At 37.9% G+C, this 24,571-nt stretch overlaps 2 protein-coding genes across 3 annotated transcripts; one reads left to right on the forward strand and one right to left on the reverse strand.

The window, feature by feature from the left end:
• Positions 1–1,675: 1,675 nt before the first annotated feature.
• LOC143852290 (2-oxoglutarate (2OG) and Fe(II)-dependent oxygenase superfamily protein) lies at positions 1,676–5,383 on the reverse strand. The gene is made up of 3 exons (XM_077361692.1): positions 4,943–5,383; positions 2,812–3,065; positions 1,676–2,256 (listed from the first exon to the last, which is right to left on the reverse strand). Exons 1-3 carry the CDS (start codon positions 5,303–5,305, stop codon positions 1,896–1,898), a joined length of 978 nt encoding a protein of 325 aa, XP_077217807.1. The 5' UTR covers positions 5,306–5,383; the 3' UTR covers positions 1,676–1,895.
• Positions 5,384–6,598: 1,215 nt separating this feature from the next.
• On the forward strand, positions 6,599–17,993 carry LOC143861431 (uncharacterized). Of its 2 annotated transcripts, XM_077372362.1 has the most exons (5): positions 6,599–6,828; positions 16,267–16,377; positions 16,478–16,758; positions 16,864–17,447; positions 17,558–17,993. In XM_077372362.1, exons 1-5 carry the CDS (start codon positions 6,664–6,666, stop codon positions 17,815–17,817), a joined length of 1,401 nt encoding a protein of 466 aa, XP_077228477.1. In that variant the 5' UTR covers positions 6,599–6,663; the 3' UTR covers positions 17,818–17,993. The 2 variants fall into 2 exon arrangements, with proteins under 2 accessions (XP_077228477.1, XP_077228473.1); XM_077372358.1 differs by having other exon boundaries at positions 6,600–6,828; positions 16,478–17,447.
• Positions 17,994–24,571: the final 6,578 nt, after the last annotated feature.

Below are 24,571 nucleotides of genomic sequence, written 5' to 3' on the forward strand. Positions count from 1 at the left end.
TGAAAACTAATCATCCTAAACTCCTATAAAAAAACAAGAGTTTTACTTAGGCATTTTTCTCAAAAAAAAAAAAAAAAAAAAAAAAAAAAAAAAAAAAAAAAACTAGCCACTAATATGATAGAATATGCGAGATCCAAATGTTGGGTTGCGTGTAGGCACTGTTGGATTATCTTGATGGTAGATTAAGCAAGTTGGTTAGTTGAGTTAACCCAGGTATAATAGGCAACCAGATTAGATTAGCAATCGGGAGAATCATCTATCTCTTTCCATTATTACTTCTTAACTTTCTACGTTTATCTTTTGAGCGTTCTATATAAACACTTGTTAGCCTCTTTGTAATTTAACCAAGATTAATGAAATCTCCCTTATTTATCATGGTATCCTAACTAACTTGCTTAATAATCCAACGGTAAGATCTGCACGCAATCCAATGTTTGGATCTCACATATTCTAACATAATATTTTGATAATTGATCAATCAGGTGGGATCTCTATTCAACATTGATCAAGATAATCACATTCATTGGTTCACTCGATCAAACGCTTCATCTCACTCGCGAGAGTCTTACTAGCAATCCTCCTATGTAATTAAGCTAAAACCTACTGAGAAAACCAATAGCTGATCTTTATGATATTATTCTTCCCGTCTCTGCTCTCCAAGAAAACCCGAAAAAGGAAATATAACACAGAGACTATAAAAAAATGACTGCTTGAGGCCTAGAAATAATCTTCTTCCAAAACCAATTCCCAAGAAACCCATTTCCCAACAAAACCAGAAACCCAGAAAATGAAACTTCACCTCATGGAAGAATCTGACACATTTCCAAGTTGTCGGGTTCGATGTGAAAGAAATGATCCCACATTGGAAAATGCAACCGATGTGCAAGGGCTTATGCGGACTTGGGCACCCTCCCCATAACGGGCAGCTGTTAAGGGTGAGTTCTACCTGCATCCCAACGTTTGGGCCCCAACAATTGGTATAAGAGCTGGGGCATAGTAACCCTGGTCTACCCTTGAGGATGGAGAAACTCCCTCAGGAGATCTCTCAGATCCCACATTGCTCCCAAGTAGAAGGGCAGGTTGTGAGGTTCCATGAGAAAGTAACGACCCCACATTGGAAAATGCAACTGATGTGTAAGGGCTTATAACGACTTGGGCACCCTCTCCTTAACGGCTAGCTTTTAAGGGTGAGCTCAACCCGGGTCACAACACAAACCCCATAGGCACAAACTTAAGTGCTTCGCATATGGCACTCATTTTGGCAAATCTGAGTGCTAGAAATACAAATTCAACTGAGTGTCATTGGCCACCACCAGATCCTACGTATCAACTAATACCTATTCAGATTCCATATTTAAAATCTTTATAAACTGACAGAACTCCAAATTGTATGCAAAGCCCTAGTTAAAGACACCCTAATGAACCAGTATCACCAAGCTGTCTCCCCACCAACATTGACTCCAACAATATTGTACATGCCACCACTGAACAAGGATTGAACACCAACCCAACCCTCCTACTAAACCACCAACCATCCTTTCCCAAAGAGAACATTCCTAACAATATCTTGTTGACTCATTTAATGGAAGCAATTCTCCAAATTCAGTTTCTGTCAATATTGTAAAACATGAGATGGAGTTTGCATATCTAGCAAGTTTCACTCAGTTGTACACCATTTAAAATCCAAACATCAACCTACCATTCATCTACTCAAATGTTTCTTGAAGTATGCCAATAATGTTACAGACAAAACAGTGAGAATATTCAGAGCAGGGTACAAAGACTACAAATAGATCCTTAATAAGATTATGGATATATTCCTATAAAAAGACAAAAGGCAATTTAATAAGTACCATACATGAGTAAGAAAGGAGATAAGAGAATACAGAATACTGCTATTTGCAGAGTGAAGCAAGAATTCGGCGAGGAGGATCAAATGGTCTCCGGGAGTGTAGTACGGCCAAATTATCCAACAGTAGAATGTCACCCTTCTTCCAAGGAATAGCAACACATTCCTCATCCAAGATTTTAAGGCAATCATAGATTATATCAGCTGGTAATGGTGTCCCATCTCCAAATGTAACAGCCTTAACAGGATCATTGCGGTCATCCTTCCAGCCTGTATAAGCAGCCACCATGCTATTAAACCATATCTTGCGTCCCCTTGTTTTGTCGAATTTAATAGCTGGAATTGGGCCCATCACTGTTTTCACTCCATCTTGCATCCATTCCAATTTCATTCCCAGTCGAGCAGCCCTATATCATATTTAGAGATCAGAGAGGTACAACTGGAAGCACTAATAACAGTAATATATTGTCATCATATATTTGCATAAGTAAATAGCAAACTTGGTGTGTTTTTCTTTTCGCAAATTCATAGCACAACAAATTGGGTAAGCCACTGAATGGAGCATTGATTAAAATCTCAACTCACTGCTTAAAAATCTCGCCAAATCGCCTTGACTCAGGTTTTTATTAAAATTTGGAAAATTGTGATGGAGAAATCAAAATCTCAACCGGGTACTCCATGAAACTCGACTGAGTACTCAAATAAATTTTAAAACTTTGGCCGATCATCATGCTATGAAACTAAAAATAATAAAGTTGAGATATCAATTGTGTGCAAGATCTTCATATGAACTAATTCAATAGACATTACTTGATTCCCAGATTATTCTTCAAGGAGAGAACATACTCAGCCTTCTATAACACAATAGATTGGATGATATGATGACAAAAATAAACATTGCAATTCAGCATATATAATGTCTTGACAACCATATGAACAAAAAATATAGGATCACATCAAACCTTTCCTCTGCTGTGCTTTTATCTTTTGTCAAGAATGTTGATTGCCACCCACGACCAATAGGAGAAGAAGGGTCATCCCCTGCCCCTAATATCCGCGTGTAAACCAAACCATGCTCTTCAAGTCTTTCCACAAACTCAGGGAACCTTTCTTTCATCCTCTCATAAACAAGATGACTGAGAACTATTGGAGTTTCTCCCCCTCTTCCAGGCTCCTCTTCACAGAAGAAAAACAATTTGGATGGGTATTCAGGAACCTGTAGAAGTAATGAAAATCGGATCATGTCCAATAAATAAACAAATTATGTTCCTCAAATTAAAAGAAATTCATATCAACCCTTTCGATAGTTACTAAAGGAGAACAGCCATGAAACAACCACTGGGCTGCTTGCTAGGGCTGCAACTCGGGTCGGGTTTTGGAGAACCCAACCCTACCCGAGAAATATCTCGGGTCGGGTCGGGTCGGGTTTTTTTTCGGAAAACCCACGATTCCCAAACCCGGCCCTACCCATGATAAATCTCGGGTCGGTTCGGGTCGGGTCGGGTTTTTTCACGTTGACACAAATTTTTAAGGAAAATTCTTGTTTGGCAAGGCAACTCAACTCATAGAAGCTGAAATTACACTCACATTACACTTGAATCAAACAATGATGTAATTACACTCACATCACACTTGAATCAAACAATGCTGTAATCGAACAATGTTGTAATTACAATCAAACAATGCTGAATCAAACACTTGAATCAACTCAACTCATAGAAGCAGAAATTACACTCACATATAGTAACAGTGGGTGCGTGGGTTTTCACTTTTAACTTTGGGATAATTACATTTACACCCCCTCTAGTTTCTGACACATCCACTTCTACCCCTATAGTTTAAAACGTGACAAATACACCCCTGTAGTTTCAATTTGTTTAAGGTTTGCCCCCTCAGCTGAAGGTTCGTCCATAGATTGAAGGGTTAGGATGATCCGATGGAGCTGATTTTTTGGGCACACTATATCTATGTCAGGACCTATCAAATGAACGCTTTGGATCATCCAAATAATGTGGGCCCCTACCCGAATCCAAACACTACCAAAAAATCATCCAAATAATGTGGGCCCACATTGTTTGGATGATCCAAAGCGTTCATTTGATGGGTCCTGACATAGATAAGGTGTGCCCAAAAAATCAGCTCCATCGGATCATCCTAACCTTTCAATCTATGGACGAACCTTCAGCTGACGGGGCCTACCTTAAACAAATTGAAACTACAAGGGTGTATTTGTCATGTTTTAAACTATAGGGGTGGAAGTGGATGTGTCAGAAACTAGAGGGGGTGTAAATGTAATTATCCCTTTAACTTTTAACTAACAATAGAAAAAAATGTACATACTATAACTTATGTAACTCGGGTCGGGTCGGGTCGGGCCCCTTCAAACCCGGCTCGACCCAAGATTCATGCGGGCTTTTGAATGCTGAACCCGGCTCGACCCGAAACCCAAGAAACCTGAACCCGACCCAAGCTATTTTCGGGTCGGGTCGATGCGGGTCGGGTAAAACCCGGCTCGAGTTGCAGCCCTACTGCTTGCAGAAAATCATATGCAATTTACAGTTATTGTTTTTTGAAATGGTTTGTACAAAGGGCACGGACGTGCAATTTACATTTATTCTTACGGTTATGAGTGGCGGCTTACTTAGGTATATATGGGACTCGGTAGGACCCAGCCTCGTATGGGACAAGTTTAAAGTGCCTAGCCTAACGCATTCCATCAGATCATGAGCTCTTGGCGTATTGATTAGGTACCTAACATTCAGTATCAGAGCAGGTATAATGTCCCATGTTCGAGCCACAAAGTGGAGAGGACTACTTGGTAAAAAGCCAGAGTGAAAGCTGCCAAAGTGAAATTGCCACAGGAATGGAGGGGGCGACATGCGGAAAGGTCTACCTTGAAAAAAGGCCAAAGTGAAAGTCGTCATTTACTTCCACTAGCTAAAAAGCACTAAAATCAAAAAAAGAACAATCATGGAGAACTCTCTTGTTTGTTTACTAATATAAAAAACCTGAAGAAGAATCCCAACACAATTATAAATTTAGTTGATAAACAGAGCCCCCCCTGTTTTGATAGATACACCCCAACTCAATTACCTGAGCCATTTCGTGATGGAATGGGATCTTTTGATCAGGGGGCGACTCGTTTGCCGTAAAAACTCTACCAAAAACGTTTGTTCGAGGAGCAGCTCCTCCCACGTACGGCAATTCCTCATACCCAAAAGCTTCAACCACTCCATTAAAATCCGAAGCATTTTTTAAAGGAAAACCCCTCAAAATAATCGCTCCTCTAGAAAGAAGTAGATTCTCTAGCCACGGTTTCTGCTCCTTTATGCCCACTTTGAATCGAGAAAAATTGAATTCGAGAAGTGATTCTGGAGAAACCACTGCCGGGAACAGAACTCCGGCTATAGATTTCTGTTCCGGAATTCGATTCTCCACAAAGCCCAATTTCGACATTCTCTCTCTCTCTCTCTCACTTTTTTTTTTTTTTTTTTCAGAATTTGAAATGGGATCGGTTTTCAGGAAAAAAGGATGAAGAAAAGCATTGGGTGTTTGTTTTATTCGTGAATGAACCTGGTAGAGGAACATAGGTAGGTTCGTTTGTGTTAAGGATCTCGGTGGCATTATTCGCTTGTCTTTTGATTGTCCAAATCTAACCGTTCATTGAGTGGGTCCCGCTATGGATTGACGTTTTTTCAAATTTTGTTACGTGGGTATACGTGTACTTTATTTGGAACGTTTATTAGAAGAGTCTCTCTCTTCTTGATTGATGGGAGTTTGAAGCTGAGCAATGATCCAAATCCAAGGGTGGAGATCACCTGATTAGTGTGATGTTTTATTATATGATATGATCCCTCCCTGACAATGGCTTATCAAATGAACGGTGGGGATCACGAAATAGGCACAAATTTGTCCCCCGGCAAGTTTGGTTCTTCAGTTTCAGTACCGATTTCGGACCCCACAGAAATCCGAAAACTTCGGGCTGAAATTTGGTATTTCGTTCTGAAATTTTGGCTGAAATTTTGTAATATTATTATTATTATTTTTTTAAATGACATTTTCTCGAAATCTCAGACCGAAATTATCGAAATTTCCGAAATTTAAAACCATGCTTGTAACACATGAGCAAAAGACAGGGAAGGGGGCTCCTATCAGTTTCCAAACCAAATCCCGTTTTGGAAGTGTTTACGTGAGTTTTTATATGATATTACTGCAGGACCCTCACAATGTGCTAAGATCCAAACCATTCCTCTGAACGTTTGACAGAAAGGTCATCTACAGAGGATGAGCCTAGCCCTTCGATCTGTTAGCTGCTTATACCGCTACGCTCTGAGGTAAATACCTGCAAGGGCGATAAATGAATGGTTTAGATCTTCGAACAAGGTGGGGCCACTATTCTAAACTGTCCATTTGTTGGGCCACAATGTAAATAGGTTGTACGCCAAAATCACTTATATAGGAAGTTCCTACCCTCCAATCTACAGGGTTTCTTAATGTACAGTCCTAAGATGGATCGGATCCGTAGGACCATCCTATGGAAATAATTTTTAGGGTAGAAGCTATTTACGTTGTGGCCCAACAAATGGACGGTTTGGATCATCCTACAGAGTGGGCCACACAGTACTTTACATGCAACACACCATTTAAAATCTCTGGTTAATCAAATAAGCGCGACCCTACACACTCCGAGTCAGTGCGTACTACGCACCATGCGTATTAAAAAAAAGCGAGACCTTATGTGTCATGGCATTTATACCGCCTTGTAGCCTCCAACGAGAAATTCAAATCCAGAGAAAGGAAAAAAAAAAAAAAAAATGGCGAAGAACGGGAAAAATAAATCCGCCCGAAAACCATTGACAGAAATCTCCAACAACAGAAATCCTCCAAAATCAAACAAAAAAATCACAAAAGACGAAGAAGATGGCGCTCTCGATCGCCTTCTCCTCGCTCAATCTGATCTCACAAACCTCATCCATCAGGTATAGAAAAAAAGGAAAATAAAATCCCCTGTTTGTTGATTTTCATTTTTGAGAAAAGAGAAACCCTAACCCTAACCCTACATTCATCTCAAAATTAAGTTACCCTAGGTTCTTTTCTTCTTAGTCTTATATTTCCAAAGCATCTTAGGGCACTTCCTAGCAAAACCCATTTTCTTAATCTGATCAAATCCCAATGCATTTTTCATGTTTTTTTATTATTTGTGAATATCTGAAGTCTGATAGTTTATATGAACATTTTGATGGGATTTATGGGAAGTTGGTTCCTTTTAAATTGAAATTTATTTCAGATTTAAATTGTCAATTAAATAAATAAATTCATCAACTTTAAAGTTTAGTGCTGGAAGGTGATATTCTTTTGATTCGACATTGTTCCTTGCTTTGATTCTAGGGTTTGGTAATAGGTGGATTCTAGATTTTAGGATTTTTAAACTGAAATTCCTTTCCATAGTGCAAGATTTTCAATGCTATTTATTTGATAGTCAGTGTATTGATTTGATGAATGGTTTGTTTAAGTCCCACTTTCCAGTCAGGGGATTTGGGTGAATCGATTAAAATAGCAGAGAGCCAGTTCTATTTCAGCAGATATCTACATTGTGAAGTTGCTATGGTAGTTGATTTTTTTTTAAAAATTTTAAAGTTAGTTTCTTAATTGTTAGTTTAAGTTTAGGAAGTCTAGTAAAATGAATTCGTTGTTATGTTCGTTTGTTGCTATTTTAATTTAAGGAGTCCTTAGGGTAGTTTGTTTCTTTTTACCAGTGTCCTATGACCAGAAGATTAGGAATGGAGGTCCAAGTTGGCTTGGAGTTTGTTTCCCATTTGGGAAGGAAAGGAAAAGCCTCATGTAGTCCCTTGAGGGTTTATATAAGTGTAGGCCTTTTTCTAGTTTTGAAATATGGAACGGAGTATTGGTGGTTTTTGTGTGTGTGTGGAGAGCTGTTTCAGCCTTCTCTTCATCACATGTGGATTCATGGTAGTGTTTTTTTTTTTTTTTTTTTTTTTGAAATGCTGGATTCAAGGTAGTTTATAGTGGATTCTATTGACAAAGATTCAAACACTTTAGGTGGATCCCCAAAGTCCAAGGGTGGATTCCTTTAGTAACTATCCTTTCTATCTTCACTTTGTTATTTCATTATTTTGTTCTAGTGTTTCACCCATTGATTTAGTATTTCTTCATAGGTTTAGTCACTCCGTATTAATTTCGGCACATCCCTACCATTTATTCGAATAATGTTATCCTTCCCATATCATATCTTACATCAGTCAGTGTCAGAGCCACAACTCTGTGGATGATGCTCCTGGAGATCGAGCGAGGTTTTCTCTAGTTAATTGCCAATAACAAAACAGATCACCACAATTATGTGCCAGTGTTCCCAAATGTCAATCCAAGTTCATTGTAAGATCTTTATAGTACAGACAAACGTATGTTCTACGCTTTCTTATTATTGATGATGGTTGAACAAATAAAGTATCTGGAATCTCAGTTGAAGACTCAAAAATTAATTTATATACTCGAAGGGGGTCTAGCAATTTCAAGCAGGGGAGAATGATGGGGATCAGCATTCAAGCAAAGTTTTCGCATTCCATGGGGCCCACATGGATATCAGTCAAGGTGCAATGTTGGGTTAGGTTTGTGTTTTGTTTTATTTCCATTATGAGTCTATGTTAGTTTTTTTATTTATTAATGTTGGTTTCTTAATTTTTAGTCTAAGTTTAGGAAGTCTAGTAAAAAGGAATTAGTTGCTATGTCGGTTTGTTGCTATTTTAATTGAATAAAGAGTCCTTAGGGTACTTTGTTTCCTTTTACAAGTGTCCTAACTCCTATGATTAGAAGTTTAGGAATGGGGTTCCAAATTGGCTTGGGGTTTGTTTTCCATTTGGGAAGGGAAAAAAATTGCTCGCGTAGTCAGTCCCTCTATATAGTATAAATGTAGGCATTTGACCATCTTTTATTGTCATGCAATAGAGTATTGAGATTTTTGGAGAGATGTTGCTACCTTCTCTTTATGCCATGTGAATTCATGGTTGTTTATGGTGGATTGTATCGACAAAGATTCTAACCCCTAGATGGATTTTTAAAGTCAAGGGTGGATTCCTTTGCTCTTGTTTGTGTCTTCTCTAGTTGGATTTCTATAGAAAAAATGTTGGTTCCTTTGGTAACTATCTCTTACTGTTGTTATTTTGTTATTTTGGTCTTGTGTTTTCACATGTAGATTATTTCTTCACAGGTTTAGTCATCCCTTATTGATTTCAGCACATTCCTACCATTTCTTAGATTTATGTTACCCTTCCAATATCCTGTCCTACACTGGTGCTCAACGTGTGTAGAACAATTCTTGACTACTTTTTTCTGTCTGCGTTGGCAGCCTAAATTAAATGTCCAACAAAGTAGTTGCTATTTTACAAGGTCATGTTTGAAGTCACTAGATAACTTTGTACCATATGTTAATGCAAGTCTAGTCATGCCAGATGCATCCTATTCATTGATATTTATCACTTTATCTTTGAGGCTGGACATGTTGAGAACACGTACTTTTCATGTCGTCACTCTGATGACATAGTTACAAAACATACCTCATATGGGGCATAGAAGATATGAATTGAGTAATTTGTCCAACGGGATACGTAATGACTTGGTTAGTGCACCATAATATTGATATCCAAACATGGATTTGGTGCAGTGAGAAACATATCATTCTTCCATTTGATAGTGGTGGGCATATCGTTGTCCCGGTTAACATTCCAGCACAGGTTGCATCAGTTGTGATTATTTCCCACACGGTTTAGGAGCTCTTAATTGATTTGATCTTCAGCAAAGGTGTCTTCTCATTTCTGCTGGATTTTTGGGCAGATCAGTTCCACGGCCCCTTGGATGATATTATTGTCATTTTCCTGATTTATTTATAGCATTTGTAGCCGTATTTTCTTCATTACTTGTTCTAGTTGTGGTTGTAGATCGGAGTGGGATTTAGAAATTATTGCAGAGATTGATTACTTGATTCAATCGTGAGATACATTATTTCCAGATTTGCTATATCATGGTGCTAAAGAAAGAATGGTAATTGTGTGCTGAACTGATGCAGACACATCATTTGGATATGTGGAGCCAAAAATCAAGCCAAAGAGATATTAAGAAACCAAACACCTTAGAGATTTTGTTTCCTAATATTTATTCGTATCTTTTTAGCTAGCAGCAAGCCAATTCAGAGATTCTAAGATATATTTTAGGAGTTTTAAATTTTGCTAGGAGTTAAAAAACAAGGTAATTTAGTCTTTACTAGTTCCTATATTTTAGTGGGTTTTAGTGGTTAAGAGTCTTTTATTAGTTGGACTTTTATTCCTTGTATAAAGAGAATAAGAGGTCGTTGAGAAAGGGTAAAGAATTCAGATTTTATTCAATATAATTTTAATATCTTCTTTTTTTTTGAAATGGCAATATAATTTTAATATCTAATTCTTCTCTTCTTACGATTTGACAAAAACCATAGACTAAAGTTGGCTTGATTGGTTTTAGCTCTTGCTCGGCTATCTTCCTTCTTTCGCTGCACTAGTTTTGTATTAGAGCCACCGTTAATCCTTGGCGTTTGTCGTGTAGAGGCGACCCCAATGGTTAACAATTATGGCCATGATCGAGGTATTCATATGGAGACTTCTCATCAGGATCACCAACCCAATGTCGAAGAATTAATAAGTCAGTCCAGCTACTCATGGAACATTTAACACTTTATGAAACTCTGGGTCGTAATGAAGATAGTTTCACCTGGATGGATGTCAACCCTTCTCATCATTGTGCTCCGCGGGGTGACAAGGGTGAAAGGGGAGTTCAAGATCGGGTGGGTTCTAATCGGCCCTTCTATGATGTTGATATGAGGGTGGATGTACCACGGTTTGATAGGAAGATTCGACCCGATGGGTTTATTGATTGGCTCAACGCGGTTAAACGAGTGTTTGATTGCAAAGAGGTTCCGCATCATCGTAAGGTAAAGATTGAGGCTATCAAGTTGAAAAGGCATGCATATGCTTGGTGGGAACAATTAAAGATCCGTAGAGAAAGAATGAGAAAATTGAAGATCAATTCGTGGGGGAAGATGGAGGAGTTGAAGTTTTTTCCTGAAAACCATCTTTAAAACAACTATATGAAACTGTATAAACGTCGACAAGGAAATCAAAAGGTGGACGACTACATAGAGGAGTTCGATTTGCTTACAATGTGTAGTGTGTTGACTGAGCTTGAAAAACAAACTTTTGCACGCTATTTGGGAGGCTTACAGAAGGAGATTCAGGATGTGGAGGCATCAAAACCCTATTGGAGTTACAATGATGTGTACAAATTGGCTATAAATGCCGAAAAGCAACAAAACAACGCTCAAGGCATCCGTCATTAGCAGAGTTCAAAAACTTGCACCGAAAAACAATGCCAACTGGAAAAGTACCCAATTTCGGCCATGCTATTGTGAATTTTGGTCGTATAGGCAGTGAAAACGGTCATAGAGAGCGTGACAAACAAAATGACGACCGAAATAGTATTGGACAAGGTTTTAACAGCTCTGGCCGAGCATAGACCGGTAGAACACCTAAGTGCTTCAAGTGCTTAGGTTTTGGCCATATAAATGTCAGAATGCCCAAACCGAAGATACGTAAACTTGGTCGAAGAATTTGACGAGCTGACCAAAGCGAGTGTTATAGATGAACAATCATATTTTTATGACTATAATGATGATGAGGGTGAAGAGATCACGTGGAGCGATCATGGTGTGACGTTAGTTATTCGGCATGTTGTGAATATGGCCAAGGTTGAAGAAAAGCCTGAGTGGTTGCGAAAAAAGCATTTTCCATACAAGATGTACGTCGGATGGAAAGATCTGCATTATCATTATTGATAGTGGGAGTTGCGAGACCATAGTGGCACAATAGATGATAGACAAGCTCAACCTCAAGATTGAGAGGTGGCATACGACATACATGCCGCATGGTTCAATAAAGGGAATGAGGTACTTGTTAGCCCACGTTGTTTAGTTTCTTTTTTTATCTTTAAACAATATCAAGATGTTCAATGGTGTGATATGATGCTGTCACTTTTTGTCTTGTCGGCTGTCGCAACACGATTGAAAAGCTATCCTTACACGTTTGTTAATGATGTCGTGAATGTGATTTTGGGTCTATCTAAGATGGAAAGTATTCTTAAGCCTTTAAAAGCCATCCTTAATCGAAAGAAAACAATGAACTGTATTTGTTTGTTAAAGAGGTTAACGAGGAGAATTCTAGTCCACCATTACTTGAATCCATGATGAGGGAATTTCTGATGTTGTTCCGCATGAACTTCAGACTAGATTACCGTCGATAAGGGACATTCAACATCATATAGAGCTTGTCCCGAGCTCGAGTTTACCGAATAAGACACCATACCATGAGTCATAGGGAGCATGAAGAACTTCACAGGCAAGTTGCAGAGCTGATTGATAAAGGACTGATTCAAGATAGGGTGAGTCCCTGTTATGTCCCAGCCTTGCTAACAATGACAAGAATAGTTCTTGGAGTATGTGCATCGATAGTTGAGCAATTATTAAGATCATGTTCAAGTACAAATTTATGATTCCTCGTTTGGATGATATGTTGGATATGCTTTCGGGATCTAAAGTCTTTTCTAAGATTGATCTTGGAAGCAGCCACCATCAAATTAGAATTTGACCGGGTGATGAATGGAAGACTGCATTTAAAACAAGATAATATAAATGTTTGGTAATGCCATTTAGGTTATCAAACGCACCGAGTACCTTTATGCGTCTAATGAATCAAGTCTTTTGACCATTTATTGGAAAGTTGTGTACTTTGATGATATCCTCGTATATAACAAGGACTCCAATAAACACTTGAATCATCTTTGGCAAATGTTGGGGGCATTAAGAGGACAAAAACTTTATGCCAATATGAAGAAGTGTGAGTTTTATGATAATAGGTTGGTGTTCTTAGATTATGTTGCCTCTACTTAAGGCATCAAAGCTTCATATTATTGCAGGTTTTTACGTAATTTCATTCCACTTGTTGCGCTGATTATTGATTCTTCAATCTGTGTGTTCAGGTGGTCTGAAGAGGTAGATAGTATTTGAAGTTAAACTATGATGCTTTTGCAACAAGTATTGGTGTTGTCTTAACCAACGTGGAAGACCAATTACTTTTTTTAGTGAGAAACTCAACGACACAAGATGGAAGTATTCAATATACGACATTGAGTTTTATGCTAACGGTCAAGCATTAAAAAAATGGCAGCAATATTTGTAGCCCAAATAGTTTTTTTTTTTTTTTTTTTTTTCTAAAATGATATGGGCTCAAAGAGTTTATTTTGTATTCGGATCATGAGGCGTTGAAGCATGTTATTGGGCAGCAAAAGCTTAACCGAAGACATGCTAAGTGGGTGGAGTTTTTACAACAATTCAACATCGTTATTCAGCCCAAGCGGATGAAAAATGTAGTAGCAGTTTCATTGAGTAGAAAGACACTCTTTCTTCGCACTATGGGAGTCACTGTTATTGGCTTTGAGCTTTTGGAGGAATTGTCTGAGAAAGATGCAGAGTTTGGTCACATTTGGGAAGTCCACCAGCATGAACTAAAAGGCAGCTTTCTGATACATGAGGGTTATTTATTCAAAGGTAGCAGACTTTGTGTGCCAGATTGTTCACCAAGAAAAGTTATTTTTTTTGTAGGTAAGCTGGGATTGAACCTCCGACCTCCAGGTTGAAGAACAAAGTTTTGACCATTGAGCTAGAAGCTCGATCCCTAAAGAAAAGCCATTATCGCAAAACAACATGGGGGTGGCCTTGGAGGACATTTCGGTCTTGACAAAATTATGGCCATGATCAGAGATAAGTTCTATTGGCCGAAATTACGAAGGGATGTCATACGTTATGTTCAGAGGTGCATAACATGTCACACAACAAAGATTCGTTCTCAGAACACTTCTTTACATGCCTTTATCTGAACCCGATGATCAATATGATGATGTTGTCATGGATTTTGTGTTCGGACTTCCAAGGGCTAAGTATGGTAATGATTCCATTCTTGTGGTTGTTGATCATTTTTCTAAAATGGCTCATTTTGCGGCTTGTATCAAGACTATGAATGTTAGGCCATGTAGTGGATGTTATTCATGTAAGCTGAACTGTATTTTCACGAGATTGTGAAGTTTCAATGTATTCCTAAGACCCTTACTTCTGATCAAGATTCAAAATTTATTGGTCATTTGGCATACTCTTTGGTGAAAACAGCTTTGGTAGAAACAGTGAGGAAAGACTTGAGGGTTAGGAACATAACAGAGAACATGACCTTGGATAGGATAGAATGGAAGACAATGATCCATGTAGATGAACCCAACTAGTGTCAGGATTAGACATAGTCAATTTCAACCAGGTAGATCTGTTCACTTTCTTCATGAAAATTTTCTAAAGGATTCATTAGCCTACCCCAACTAGTTTGGGACAAAGGCTTAGTTGAGTTGAGTTGGGTTTGGCATTCTCTTTGGCGAAAGATGGGTACTAAGTTGCAATTTAGTAGTACTTATCATTCATAGACGGTAGGCAAACCAAAGCTGTTAACCGATCGTTGGGAAACTTGTTGAGATCGTTGCTAGGTGAAAATAAGAGAAATTAGCATGATGTTTTAGTTCAAGCTGTGTTAGCCTACAAAAAGTTAAAAATTGATCAATTGGCATGAGTCCATTTGAAGTGGTGCATGATCTGAGTCCAAACTTTCCATTGGATTTTGTTCCTTTACCTTTTACAAATCATTTCAGTAGAGATGCTAATGATGTTGCTGAATATATTAAAAAATTGCATGAGCAAGTTCAAAAGAAGTTAAGAAGAGAGCAATAGAAAATTTAAAGATTTGGTCGGTAAACATAGGAGGGATGTGGAATTTAAAGGAGACCTTGTGTGGATCAATATGTGTAAGGAGAGATTCCCAAGGGGTAAACATGGCAAGTAGCAAGACTGAGGTGATGAACCATTTCAAGTATTGAAGCGTATTGGTAAGAATGCTTACATGATTGATCAATTGGGTGATATGGGAGTTACCACAACTTTTAATGTAGCTGATTTGGAGGCATATCATGGAGATGAGAGTGATGATCATTTGGCCTCAAGGACGAGTCCTTTTCAACCAGGAGAGTCTGATTCAGACACATCCTTGAGCAACATGGAGCCAAAACCCAAAGAGAGATATTAGGAAGCCAATTCACCTTAGAGATTTTGTTTCCTTATGGCTATTCCTATTTTTAGCTTGCAACTAGTCAAATAAGAGATTCTAGGATATATTTTAGGAGTCTTACTTTTATCAGGAGTTAAATAAGGTAATTTGATCTTTACTTGTTCCTATATTTTAGTGGGTTTTAGTGGTTAGGAGTCTTTTATTAGCTGGACTTTTATGTCTTGCTCGGCTATCTTACTTCTTTCGCTGCACTATGAACGGAATAAATTTGTGGATGAGATTTTTTATGTGATTGCTTTCATACATCATGTGTTATTAACTATTGCTGGACATGTGTTTATGACTATCGGGCATCTGTCAGTTGTAGTCAGATACTTGTTCTTTTGTTGCCAAACACTTTCTGGACTTGTCAAGATTGCCGGGATGTCGATTTTTTTTTTCCTGGCACTTGTTTATGATTGCTGGGTTGTTGAATAATATTATTGGCCATCACATAGATCTAACTTTCTTGCTTGACAGTGAGCATGTAACCTACCAACGCGTAATCAAAGGACAAATACCAATGCAATGTACTTCTTTGTAGAAATGTTCCGGGACACGTGGATTGATTTGGTATCTTTGTTTTCACATGAGCTTGTAACTCACCTCGTGCACCCTTTTGGACTCGAATCCAAATTGTACGAGTTGAATGCTAAAATATTAAATCAAACAATTGAACCGTTTTGCACGTATGTCGATTTTGATTGTGTGCTTTCAACCGTTGACTGCTCAACATTGATATATAGATTACACGCATATCTCAGACAGCATTATATATTTCTCTATTCAATATGAAAATGATAATCTTATGTTTTTCAGTAGGAGTAGCTTCGTGCATAATTAGTACATGTGTGCTGGTGTACAAAAGTTTCTATATCCCCAACCCACAAGCATGTGGCTACAATTTTGCTTCTTTATATAAAGTGAAATACCTGATGTTGCTAAACTTGTTTTGCACGTCTGGTCTGATAATGGCTTGTTTAGTCAACTTCCAATAAATCATTATGTAGCATTCTGTATAGTTGTCCGTTATCCTCTGTTTTCTTGTTGGGCATAGTGACTAGTGAGAATATTTTGTTGCTGTTAGTGACATTACAGATTGTTCTATTTTTCCCAAGCTGAATAATATGCACTTCATTTCTTTTATTCAACTACGAATGGAATCAACGTTGCTCTGTGCAGATTGATGAACTGGTTTCTCAAGCCTTCAAACATAAATTGACATGCAAAATGAGGAACCAAGAAATAGAATCCTTCACACATGTCTTATCCGATATGAATTCATCTTTAAAGGTACGTACTGGATTTTTTTTGTTATTATTTATTGTCAATGACTCAATGTGTATAATATTATTGTACTAATGGTATGGCCTCTCTGGTCTCTTAAATGTAGTCGTGGGTTCCGAGATTCCAACAAGCATTTTCTAGCCCATCAACAGAGTCCGTCAATCACTTGGCATCGTCTCTACCAATTAATACTGTTTCTGCTGGAAACAATGAAAGAAAAAATGTTCATAATATTTCTGAAGAACTTGAATTGGACACACTAATCTCTCCTTCCCCTCTGGTGTCCTGGCCCACTGGCTGTAGGATTGAGAGTGGAAGGCAGCTGTTTTTGCTTACACCATTGCCAAGATCGAAAGTACTATCGTCCAAGCGTCCAGGCTCATCTAGGTCAGTATTTGAAAAACTTCCCAACACGGATACCCCTTTTCCTACTCTTTCATTGCCTCCATTCTTGGCCGTTGACGGAAATTCTCACGGTGATCGATCGGACAGAGTGGACGTGAAGTCACCCAAGTTTTTTTCCAAATCTGATGTTACTAAAACGGAAAGTACGTTGGAATTTGGTTTAGTTTCGCCTCCTCCACAGTTTTCAAATCATAAGGATCACTCAATGTATCTTATGACTCCACTCTCGAAAATGTCGCCACTAAAAACATGCATGCTGCTTGAGCCGGTTTCAGAATCCCTTCAGCAAAGCAACAGTGACATCCCCAAGTTGAGCACATTGGCTGTTAGAATTCAAAATTGCGATGATTCCCCAACTCCCAAAAGCTGTAATGGAGAAGTTTCAGAAGTTCTGAGTTCAAAATATTCAAAGCTCTTTGGGTTTTTACCACTGAATCATAAATCCGCAATCAGAAGGGAACAAATAGAAACATCTCCTGATTGGTTTTTTTCACCCCCCAAAACTTGTATTTTGATGGAGCCCCCCAATGACAAGTTACCTATCAACCCAGCAATTAGTGACTTTCCGAGCTCCGAATGCCCGTTCAACAAGCAAGCAATAGCTCTGTTTTCTGCCCCAGAGAAGAAAGCTTGTGATGGATGCCAATCTACCAAAGACTTCTTTAATTGCGGTATTCCTTTCTATTTGCAAATTTATCTTTAGTCGACTTTTTTTTACACTCTACTAATCTTTGCATTAAAGCCTTGAATTTATTTTCTATGTTGTTTTCCTTCTTTCCAGAACTTCTCAGTGCAAGATTGGCAGCTCCTGAAAATACTCCAATGTTGAATGGGTCTGAGAGCACACTGAGAACGGGTAAGCGGCCTGGTGAAAACACGCTTAAGCGAGAATTGTGGACTAAATTTGAAGCAGTATCTACAGATGCATTACATTTTGATGCCTCTCTCTTCAAAGAAACGAAAGGAATAGGATTTCTTGACAGACTAGAAGAAGAGGCTTTTTGTGAAGAGATGTTTTTGAGGCCCAAAAGTTTGAGATAATAAACTTTGCAACATGAAGTGGAGTTTTAATCTGTTAATGGTGGTGCACTGTTAAAATTTGAAGCAGTATCTACAGATGCAAATTGTCGTCATTGAGAGATAAGGTGTTGAGAATGCGGCATGTAACTTATAACCATTATATAGTGAATGAAGCAGTGTAATGTGTATGATACAAACCAGGCATCGATGTGTTCACTATTAGCTACTATTTGCTAGGGATGCAACTTGGGCCGGGTTGGGTTGGGTTGTGGACAACCCTAGCCCAACCTGAGGTGGCATTAACATTACCCAACCCCAACCTGAGCCTTGGGTTGAGGGTCCACCTTACTCCAACCTGCGTCAAAATCTCTCAAGTCTCAACCCTAAACCAACTCGGGTCGACCCAAGTTGCATTTGCATTTACATGGTAATGTTATGATTTTGATTGAATTTACAAGGTTGCATTTTCTATTGTAGTTCTTCCAATATTAATTACTTGGTGCCCTTTTCTTCTTGGGGGTGATTCTGGTGCGAACCTGTTCTAAAGCTTTTATGTATTTCCTCTAATTCGACATGTGTGGCAACTGGCAACCACAAAATGACAATTTCTCATGGATTTTCTTCCTTGGAAAGTGATTTTTCCAAGGTTTGCTGACCCTTCTTTCTTTGTTGAAATAAAAAGAAACGATTCTACCCTCCCTTGTTTTAATAATGACATAACTCCCTTTCTAATTCTACACTCCTCTGTAGTTCTTGTGAATGCTATTTTCTTTGTCAATCTTGCAACTAAATAATATTTTAGATGTTTTCATGTTGTCCTGTGAGCAGTAGAAATTGATTTTCTCTCTTCATCTGTAGCTATTCCAAAGACATTTCATCAGTGAAATGTGATGGATAAGTGAAATGCTTCTAATGAGTATCTATAAAGACTAGATAATATCCAGTTTCTTGTAATGTGAGTTGTGATTGAGAGAGTTCTTCATAAATGATTTCCATATGAAGTCAGTGTGTTCCTTACAATTCCAATTCATAGCCATTCAATTCATAAGGTAAATTAACTTTAAGACCATTGTTCTCATAAAACTTATGCCTTATCATTTTTTTTAGAAAATTGAACAATTTGTTTATTTTGCCTAACATGAATGATTTCCTGTATGAAATTTGCAGAGGAGCTCCACATAGTTTTGTGTTTTCCTGTATTGGTAACTGAAAAGGAAACAAGGATAATAGCAATCCTTCCTTGATGTTCAGAATCTAGTTCTGTTTCTTTTACCAACCTGATTTATGTTTTTTAATCATCCCATATTTAATGTTAATTTATCCTTGTTGATGCATTAGGATACATTGGTGCCACTTTGTCATTTATTTAATCATCCCATATTTGATGTTAATTTATCTTTGTTGATGTATTAGGATACATTGCTGCCAGTCTTACTTAATTTTTTTTTCATAGAAAAAATCTCACACGTTGAAAATCTGCTTTGCTTCCCTCTGGATTTTTTTAAAAAATGTGGTTAGCTTTGACCTCCTTTTTTTATGGTGGTCTGGTCTATGTTGTATGGGGCTTTTTGGGAGGCAACTAACATGCAGCACTATGAAAGTTGTATTTTTCTTCATGGTCTCCAGTCTTCATTACAAGAAGGGTCTGTTATGTGTCTCTCTTGTCTTATAGTTGTGTGTCATTTTGTCACTAGATTATGTATTAGGATACATTGCTGCCACTCTTACTTAATTTTTTTTCATAGAAAAAATCTCACACGTTGAAAATCTGCTTTGCTTCCCTCTGGATTTTTTTTTAATGTGGTTAGCTCTTACCTCCTTTTTTTACGGTGGTCTGGTCTATGTTGTAAGGGGCTTTTTGGGAGGCAATTAACATGCAGCACTATGAAAGTTGTATTTTTCTTCATGGTCTCCAGTCTTCATTACAAGAAGGGTCTGTTATGTGTCTCTCTTGTCTTATAGTTGTGTGTCATTTTGTCACTAGATTATGTATTAGGATACATTGCTGCCACTCTTACTTAATTTTTTTTCATAGAAAAAATCTCACACGTTGAAAATCTGCTTTGCTTCCCTCTGGATTTTTTTTTAATGTGGTTAGCTCTTACCTCCTTTTTTTATGGTGGTCTGGTCTATGTTGTAAGGGGCTTTTTGGGAGGCAATTAACATGCAGCACTATGAAAGTTGTATTTTTCTTCATGGTCTCCAGTCTTCATTACAAGAAGGGTCTGTTATGTGTCTCTCTTGTCTTATAGTTGTGTGTCATTTTGTCACTAGATTATGTATTAGGATACATTGCTGCCACTCTTACTTAATTTTTTTTCATAGAAAAAATCTCACACGTTGAAAATCTGCTTTGCTTCCCTCTGGATTTTTTTTTAATGTGGTTAGCTCTTACCTCCTTTTTTTATGGTGGTCTGGTCTATGTTGTAAGGGGCTTTTTGGGAGGCAATTAACATGCAGCACTATGAAAGTTGTATTTTTCTTCATGGTCTCCAGTCTTCATTACAAGAAGGGTCTGTTATGTGTCTCTCTTGTCTTATAGTTGTGTGTCATTTTGTCACTAGATTATGTATTAGGATACATTGCTGCCACTCTTACTTAATTTTTTTTCATAGAAAAAATCTCACACGTTGAAAATCTGCTTTGCTTCCCTCTGGATTTTTTTTTAATGTGGTTAGCTCTTACCTCCTTTTTTTATGGTGGTCTGGTCTATGTTGTAAGGGGCTTTTTGGGAGGCAATTAACATGCAGCACTATGAAAGTTGTATTTTTCTTCATGGTCTCCAGTCTTCATTACAAGAAGGGTCTGTTATGTGTCTCTCTTGTCTTATAGTTGTGTGTCATTTTGTCACTAGATTATGTATTAGGATACATTGCTGCCACTCTTACTTAATTTTTTTTCATAGAAAAAATCTCACACGTTGAAAATCTGCTTTGCTTCCCTCTGGATTTTTTTTTAATGTGGTTAGCTCTTACCTCCTTTTTTTATGGTGGTCTGGTCTATGTTGTAAGGGGCTTTTTGGGAGGCAATTAACATGCAGCACTATGAAAGTTGTATTTTTCTTCATGGTCTCCAGTCTTCATTACAAGAAGGGTCTGTTATGTGTCTCTCTTGTCTTATAGTTGTGTGTCATTTTGTCACTAGATTATGTATTAGGATACATTGCTGCCACTCTTACTTAATTTTTTTTCATAGAAAAAATCTCACACGTTGAAAATCTGCTTTGCTTCCCTCTGGATTTTTTTTTAATGTGGTTAGCTCCTCCTTTTTTTATGGTGGTCTGGTCTATGTTGTATGGGGCTTTTTGGGAGGCAATTAACATGCAGCACTATGAAAGTTGTATTTTTCTTCATGGTCTCCAGTCTTCATTACAAGAAGGGTCTGTTATGTGTCTCTCTTGTCTTATAGTTGTGTGTCATTTTGTCACTAGATTATGTATTAGGATACATTGCTGCCACTCTTACTTAATTTTTTTTCATAGAAAAAATCTCACACGTTGAAAATCTGCTTTGCTTTCCTCTGGATTTTTTATAATGTGGATAGCTTTTATCTCCTTTTTTTATGGTGGTCTGGTCTATGTTGTATGGGGCTTTTTGGGAGGCAATTAACGTGCAGCACTATGAAAGTTGTATTTTTATTCATGGTCTCCAGTCTTCATTAGAAGAAGGGCCTTAGTTTATAACACTTATTATTTTGTATTTGTCTCTCTTTGTCTTATAGTTGTGTGTCATTTTGTCACTAGATTACTTTTAATAAACCATAGTTTCTTTATAGGTTTTAGTAACGAGTGCCCTCGTTAAGGAGCATTAGAAAAATAATTTTACACATGTTTTGAGAATTTTAGAACTGTTTTGAGACTTTTCTCCCATAACATGTGTAAAATTACTTTGTCACTCGTTAGCAAAACCCATTGTTTATTTGACACTATCTCGTGCTTTGGCTGTTTGATCATCATTGGTCACTTGCCCATTGACATTAAAATGGATCGAATTTACATGGCTTATGTGTCCACAGTATCTTGGCTCAATTATTCATGCTTGAAATTACAACCCTAAGTTCTACTTATATAGACTAAGTAACATAGGATGTGGGAAGTAAGGCAGCTCCCAACATATAGATTCCTTTATATGTGTGTAGATTTGTATTTTAAACTTCTCTTTATATCATTAACCCTGTACATTATCTTATGTTTTAAAAGTTCTTATACCCCATTTCAGCTTTATTTTTTGAGTTTTTTTCCTTGTTTTATTTGCATGATTTTTTTATGATGATATCCCCACTTGTTAGAAGTTTCTAGTGTGCTTCACACGCGTTTCAATCTGGTAGCTGTGGCTGAATGCATGTACTTCTAAGATGCATGGCACCAGCCTAAGTTAGGTTTTGCATAGCTAATGAATAAACAGCAAGCACTATTTTAATGATGATTAATTAGCATTAAAGGGTTGTTTAAAATTGATAAGTTATAGAGTTGTGGTGGAGTCCTTTTAACTAACTTTGCCATTTGTATCATAAAAAAGGGTATGATTACCAACACATCCTTACATTTTATAAGTGAATATATTCGCTCCTTTTTCGACATGTGACAAGCACCTCTAGTGTATTTATGACTACTCTTTTACACTAGAAGGGGATGTCCCAAGAAAATAATGGGGCGAATATGTCATTTCTACTCAACTCAACTCAACTCAGCTCAGCTTTTGTTCCAAACTAGTTGGGGTCGGCTAAATGAATCCTTTAGAAAAATTTCATGAACAGGGTAAAAGGAATCTACCCGGCTCTAATCCTTGCTCTACTTGGGTTCTTTTATGTTGACCATTTTCTTCCATTCTATCCTATCGAAGGTCATGTTCTCTGTAATGTTCCTAGCTATCAAGTCTTTCTTCACTGTTTCTACCCAAGTTGTTTTCTGTCTGCCCCTACCTCTTTTTACTTCATCAACTTGGCACGAGTCGCCTCTTCTCACTGGAGCATCCAAAGGCCTACGTTGGATATGTCCAAACCATCTTAAGAAGTGCTCGTCATCTTCTGGTGAATATATCATTTAAAATTAAATAATAATTAAAACCATAGTGCTGCTACAGAACACCAAAGAAATCCCTACACCACATGGCATACGCAGGTTAGTTTTGCCATTTTAAGATTAAAAAAAGGGAAATGATAAGTGTGCCCCTTTTCATCACTTGGGACACCCAACTGCATTGTACGTGGCAATTAGGTCACTTCATTCCTTCAATTGTGAAGTACATCAGCACCTTTTCAGTCATAGATACACTGTAGCTGGGTGTCCCAAGTAATGAAAAGGGGCGCATTTATCGTATTTTTCTCCTTCAAATGTGGAGAAAAATACGGAACATGGATAGCTGTAAAACTTATTTATGCGAAAAGGGCACCTTTGATCTTCTCAACGAAAGAGTGAGGAAGCATTGCACAGGTCAAAGAGTGCGAAGTGCAAGTTGGACCAAGACAAACAGTCGAAAGTTCCTCGTAAAGCGTACGAATCTTGAAAATGTCGTGGGAAAAAGACCCTATTGCCCTTCCTGACACCATCATAGCCTAATAAACCTCCTCGGATTTTGTGGAAGATAGTACACGTCATTCATTCTCTTTGATTGGGTTCAAGTTAATTAAAATTATGGGTCAACTAGTGAATAACGTTGCCGTCATTATATTGAAGACCGGAAGGGATCGACTAACGCTATAAAAACGTTGGTGGTAAATTTAATAATGTTGTTGTTTCTGAGTTTAAGGTTTCCGTTCGTTGGCAACGACGGGACGAGGAACGTTGCCGGTATATTCTTAATGACGTTGTCATTTCTGAGTTTAGGGTTTCCGTCCGTTGGCAACGACGGGCCGAGGAACGTTGCCGGTATATTCTTAATAACGTTGCCATTTCTGAGTTTAAAGTTTCTGTTTGTTCGCAACAACGGGCCGAGGAACGTTGTCGGTTTATTCTTAATAAATGTCGTTTATGAGTTTAGCGTTTCCCTTCGTTGCCAACGACTGGCCGAGGAACGTTGCCAGTATATTCTTAATAATGTTGTCGTTTCTGAGTTTAATGTTTCTGTTCGTTGGCAACGACGGGCTGAGGAACGTTGCCTGTATATTCTTAATAACGTTGTCGTTTCTGAGTTTATGGTTTCCGTTTATTGGCAACGACAGGCCGATGACCGTTGCCAGTTTATTCTTAATAACGTTGATGTTTCTGAGTTTAGCGTTTCCGTTCAAATCCTTACCAACTTATGCAGTGCATAAGCTTAAATGGATTTCTAAGCGAGAGAGAGGGGGTGCTTAATAAAATAGGTCTTCCTTTATAACGTGGCCGTTCTTAATAACGTGAGGGTGCTTAATAGTAGGGTTTCCTTGATAACGTGGCCGGTATACTAATATTAAATGTCAACTGAGAAAGAGACGTAAGAAATAATAAAATATTAAATCTAGATTTGAAAGAAAATGATTGATGTTGGACTCTGGTGTCAGGAAGGGTAATAGGTTCTTTTTCCCTAAGATTCGTGCTTCTTTTGATGATACGAGGAAAGAGCAAATGTGCTCTTTTCGCATACATAAGTTTTGCAACTACCGTATATAACTAGGAAAAATGCATGTGTGTTGCACGTGGGACCCAAATATCAGTTCAAATAGTGCAAAATGAAGTGGCAATCTAATATTGGAGTTGATTAAAAGGAACAACTACCTAGGATCTATTCATATAATAGGGAAACCAATATTACTTTTCCTTCTACCGAAATTTTCATCTGAAACCGAAACGTCCACATTT

The sequence above is a fragment of the Tasmannia lanceolata genome, unplaced genomic scaffold, assembly GCF_043159265.1.
Source record: "Tasmannia lanceolata isolate RefF3 unplaced genomic scaffold, GAP_Taslan_0.1 ptg000003l, whole genome shotgun sequence".
Taxonomy (NCBI): Eukaryota; Viridiplantae; Streptophyta; class Magnoliopsida; order Canellales; family Winteraceae; genus Tasmannia; species Tasmannia lanceolata.

Coding starts and splice junctions, on each gene's coding strand:
- LOC143861431 (XM_077372358.1), top strand. CDS start 6,664: ATGGCGAAGAACGGGAAAAATAAATCCGCCCGAAAACCATTGACAGAA. Junction 6,829..16,266: donor TCACAAACCTCATCCATCAG/GTATAGAAAAAA, acceptor TGCTCTGTGCAG/ATTGATGAACTGGTTTCTCA. Junction 17,448..17,557: donor CAAAGACTTCTTTAATTGCG/GTATTCCTTTCT, acceptor CCTTCTTTCCAG/AACTTCTCAGTGCAAGATTG.
- LOC143852290 (XM_077361692.1), bottom strand. CDS start 5,305: ATGTCGAAATTGGGCTTTGTGGAGAATCGAATTCCGGAACAGAAATCT. Junction 3,066..4,942: donor TCCATCACGAAATGGCTCAG/GTAATTGAGTTG, acceptor TTACTTCTACAG/GTTCCTGAATACCCATCCAA. Junction 2,257..2,811: donor AAAAGCACAGCAGAGGAAAG/GTTTGATGTGAT, acceptor AATATGATATAG/GGCTGCTCGACTGGGAATGA.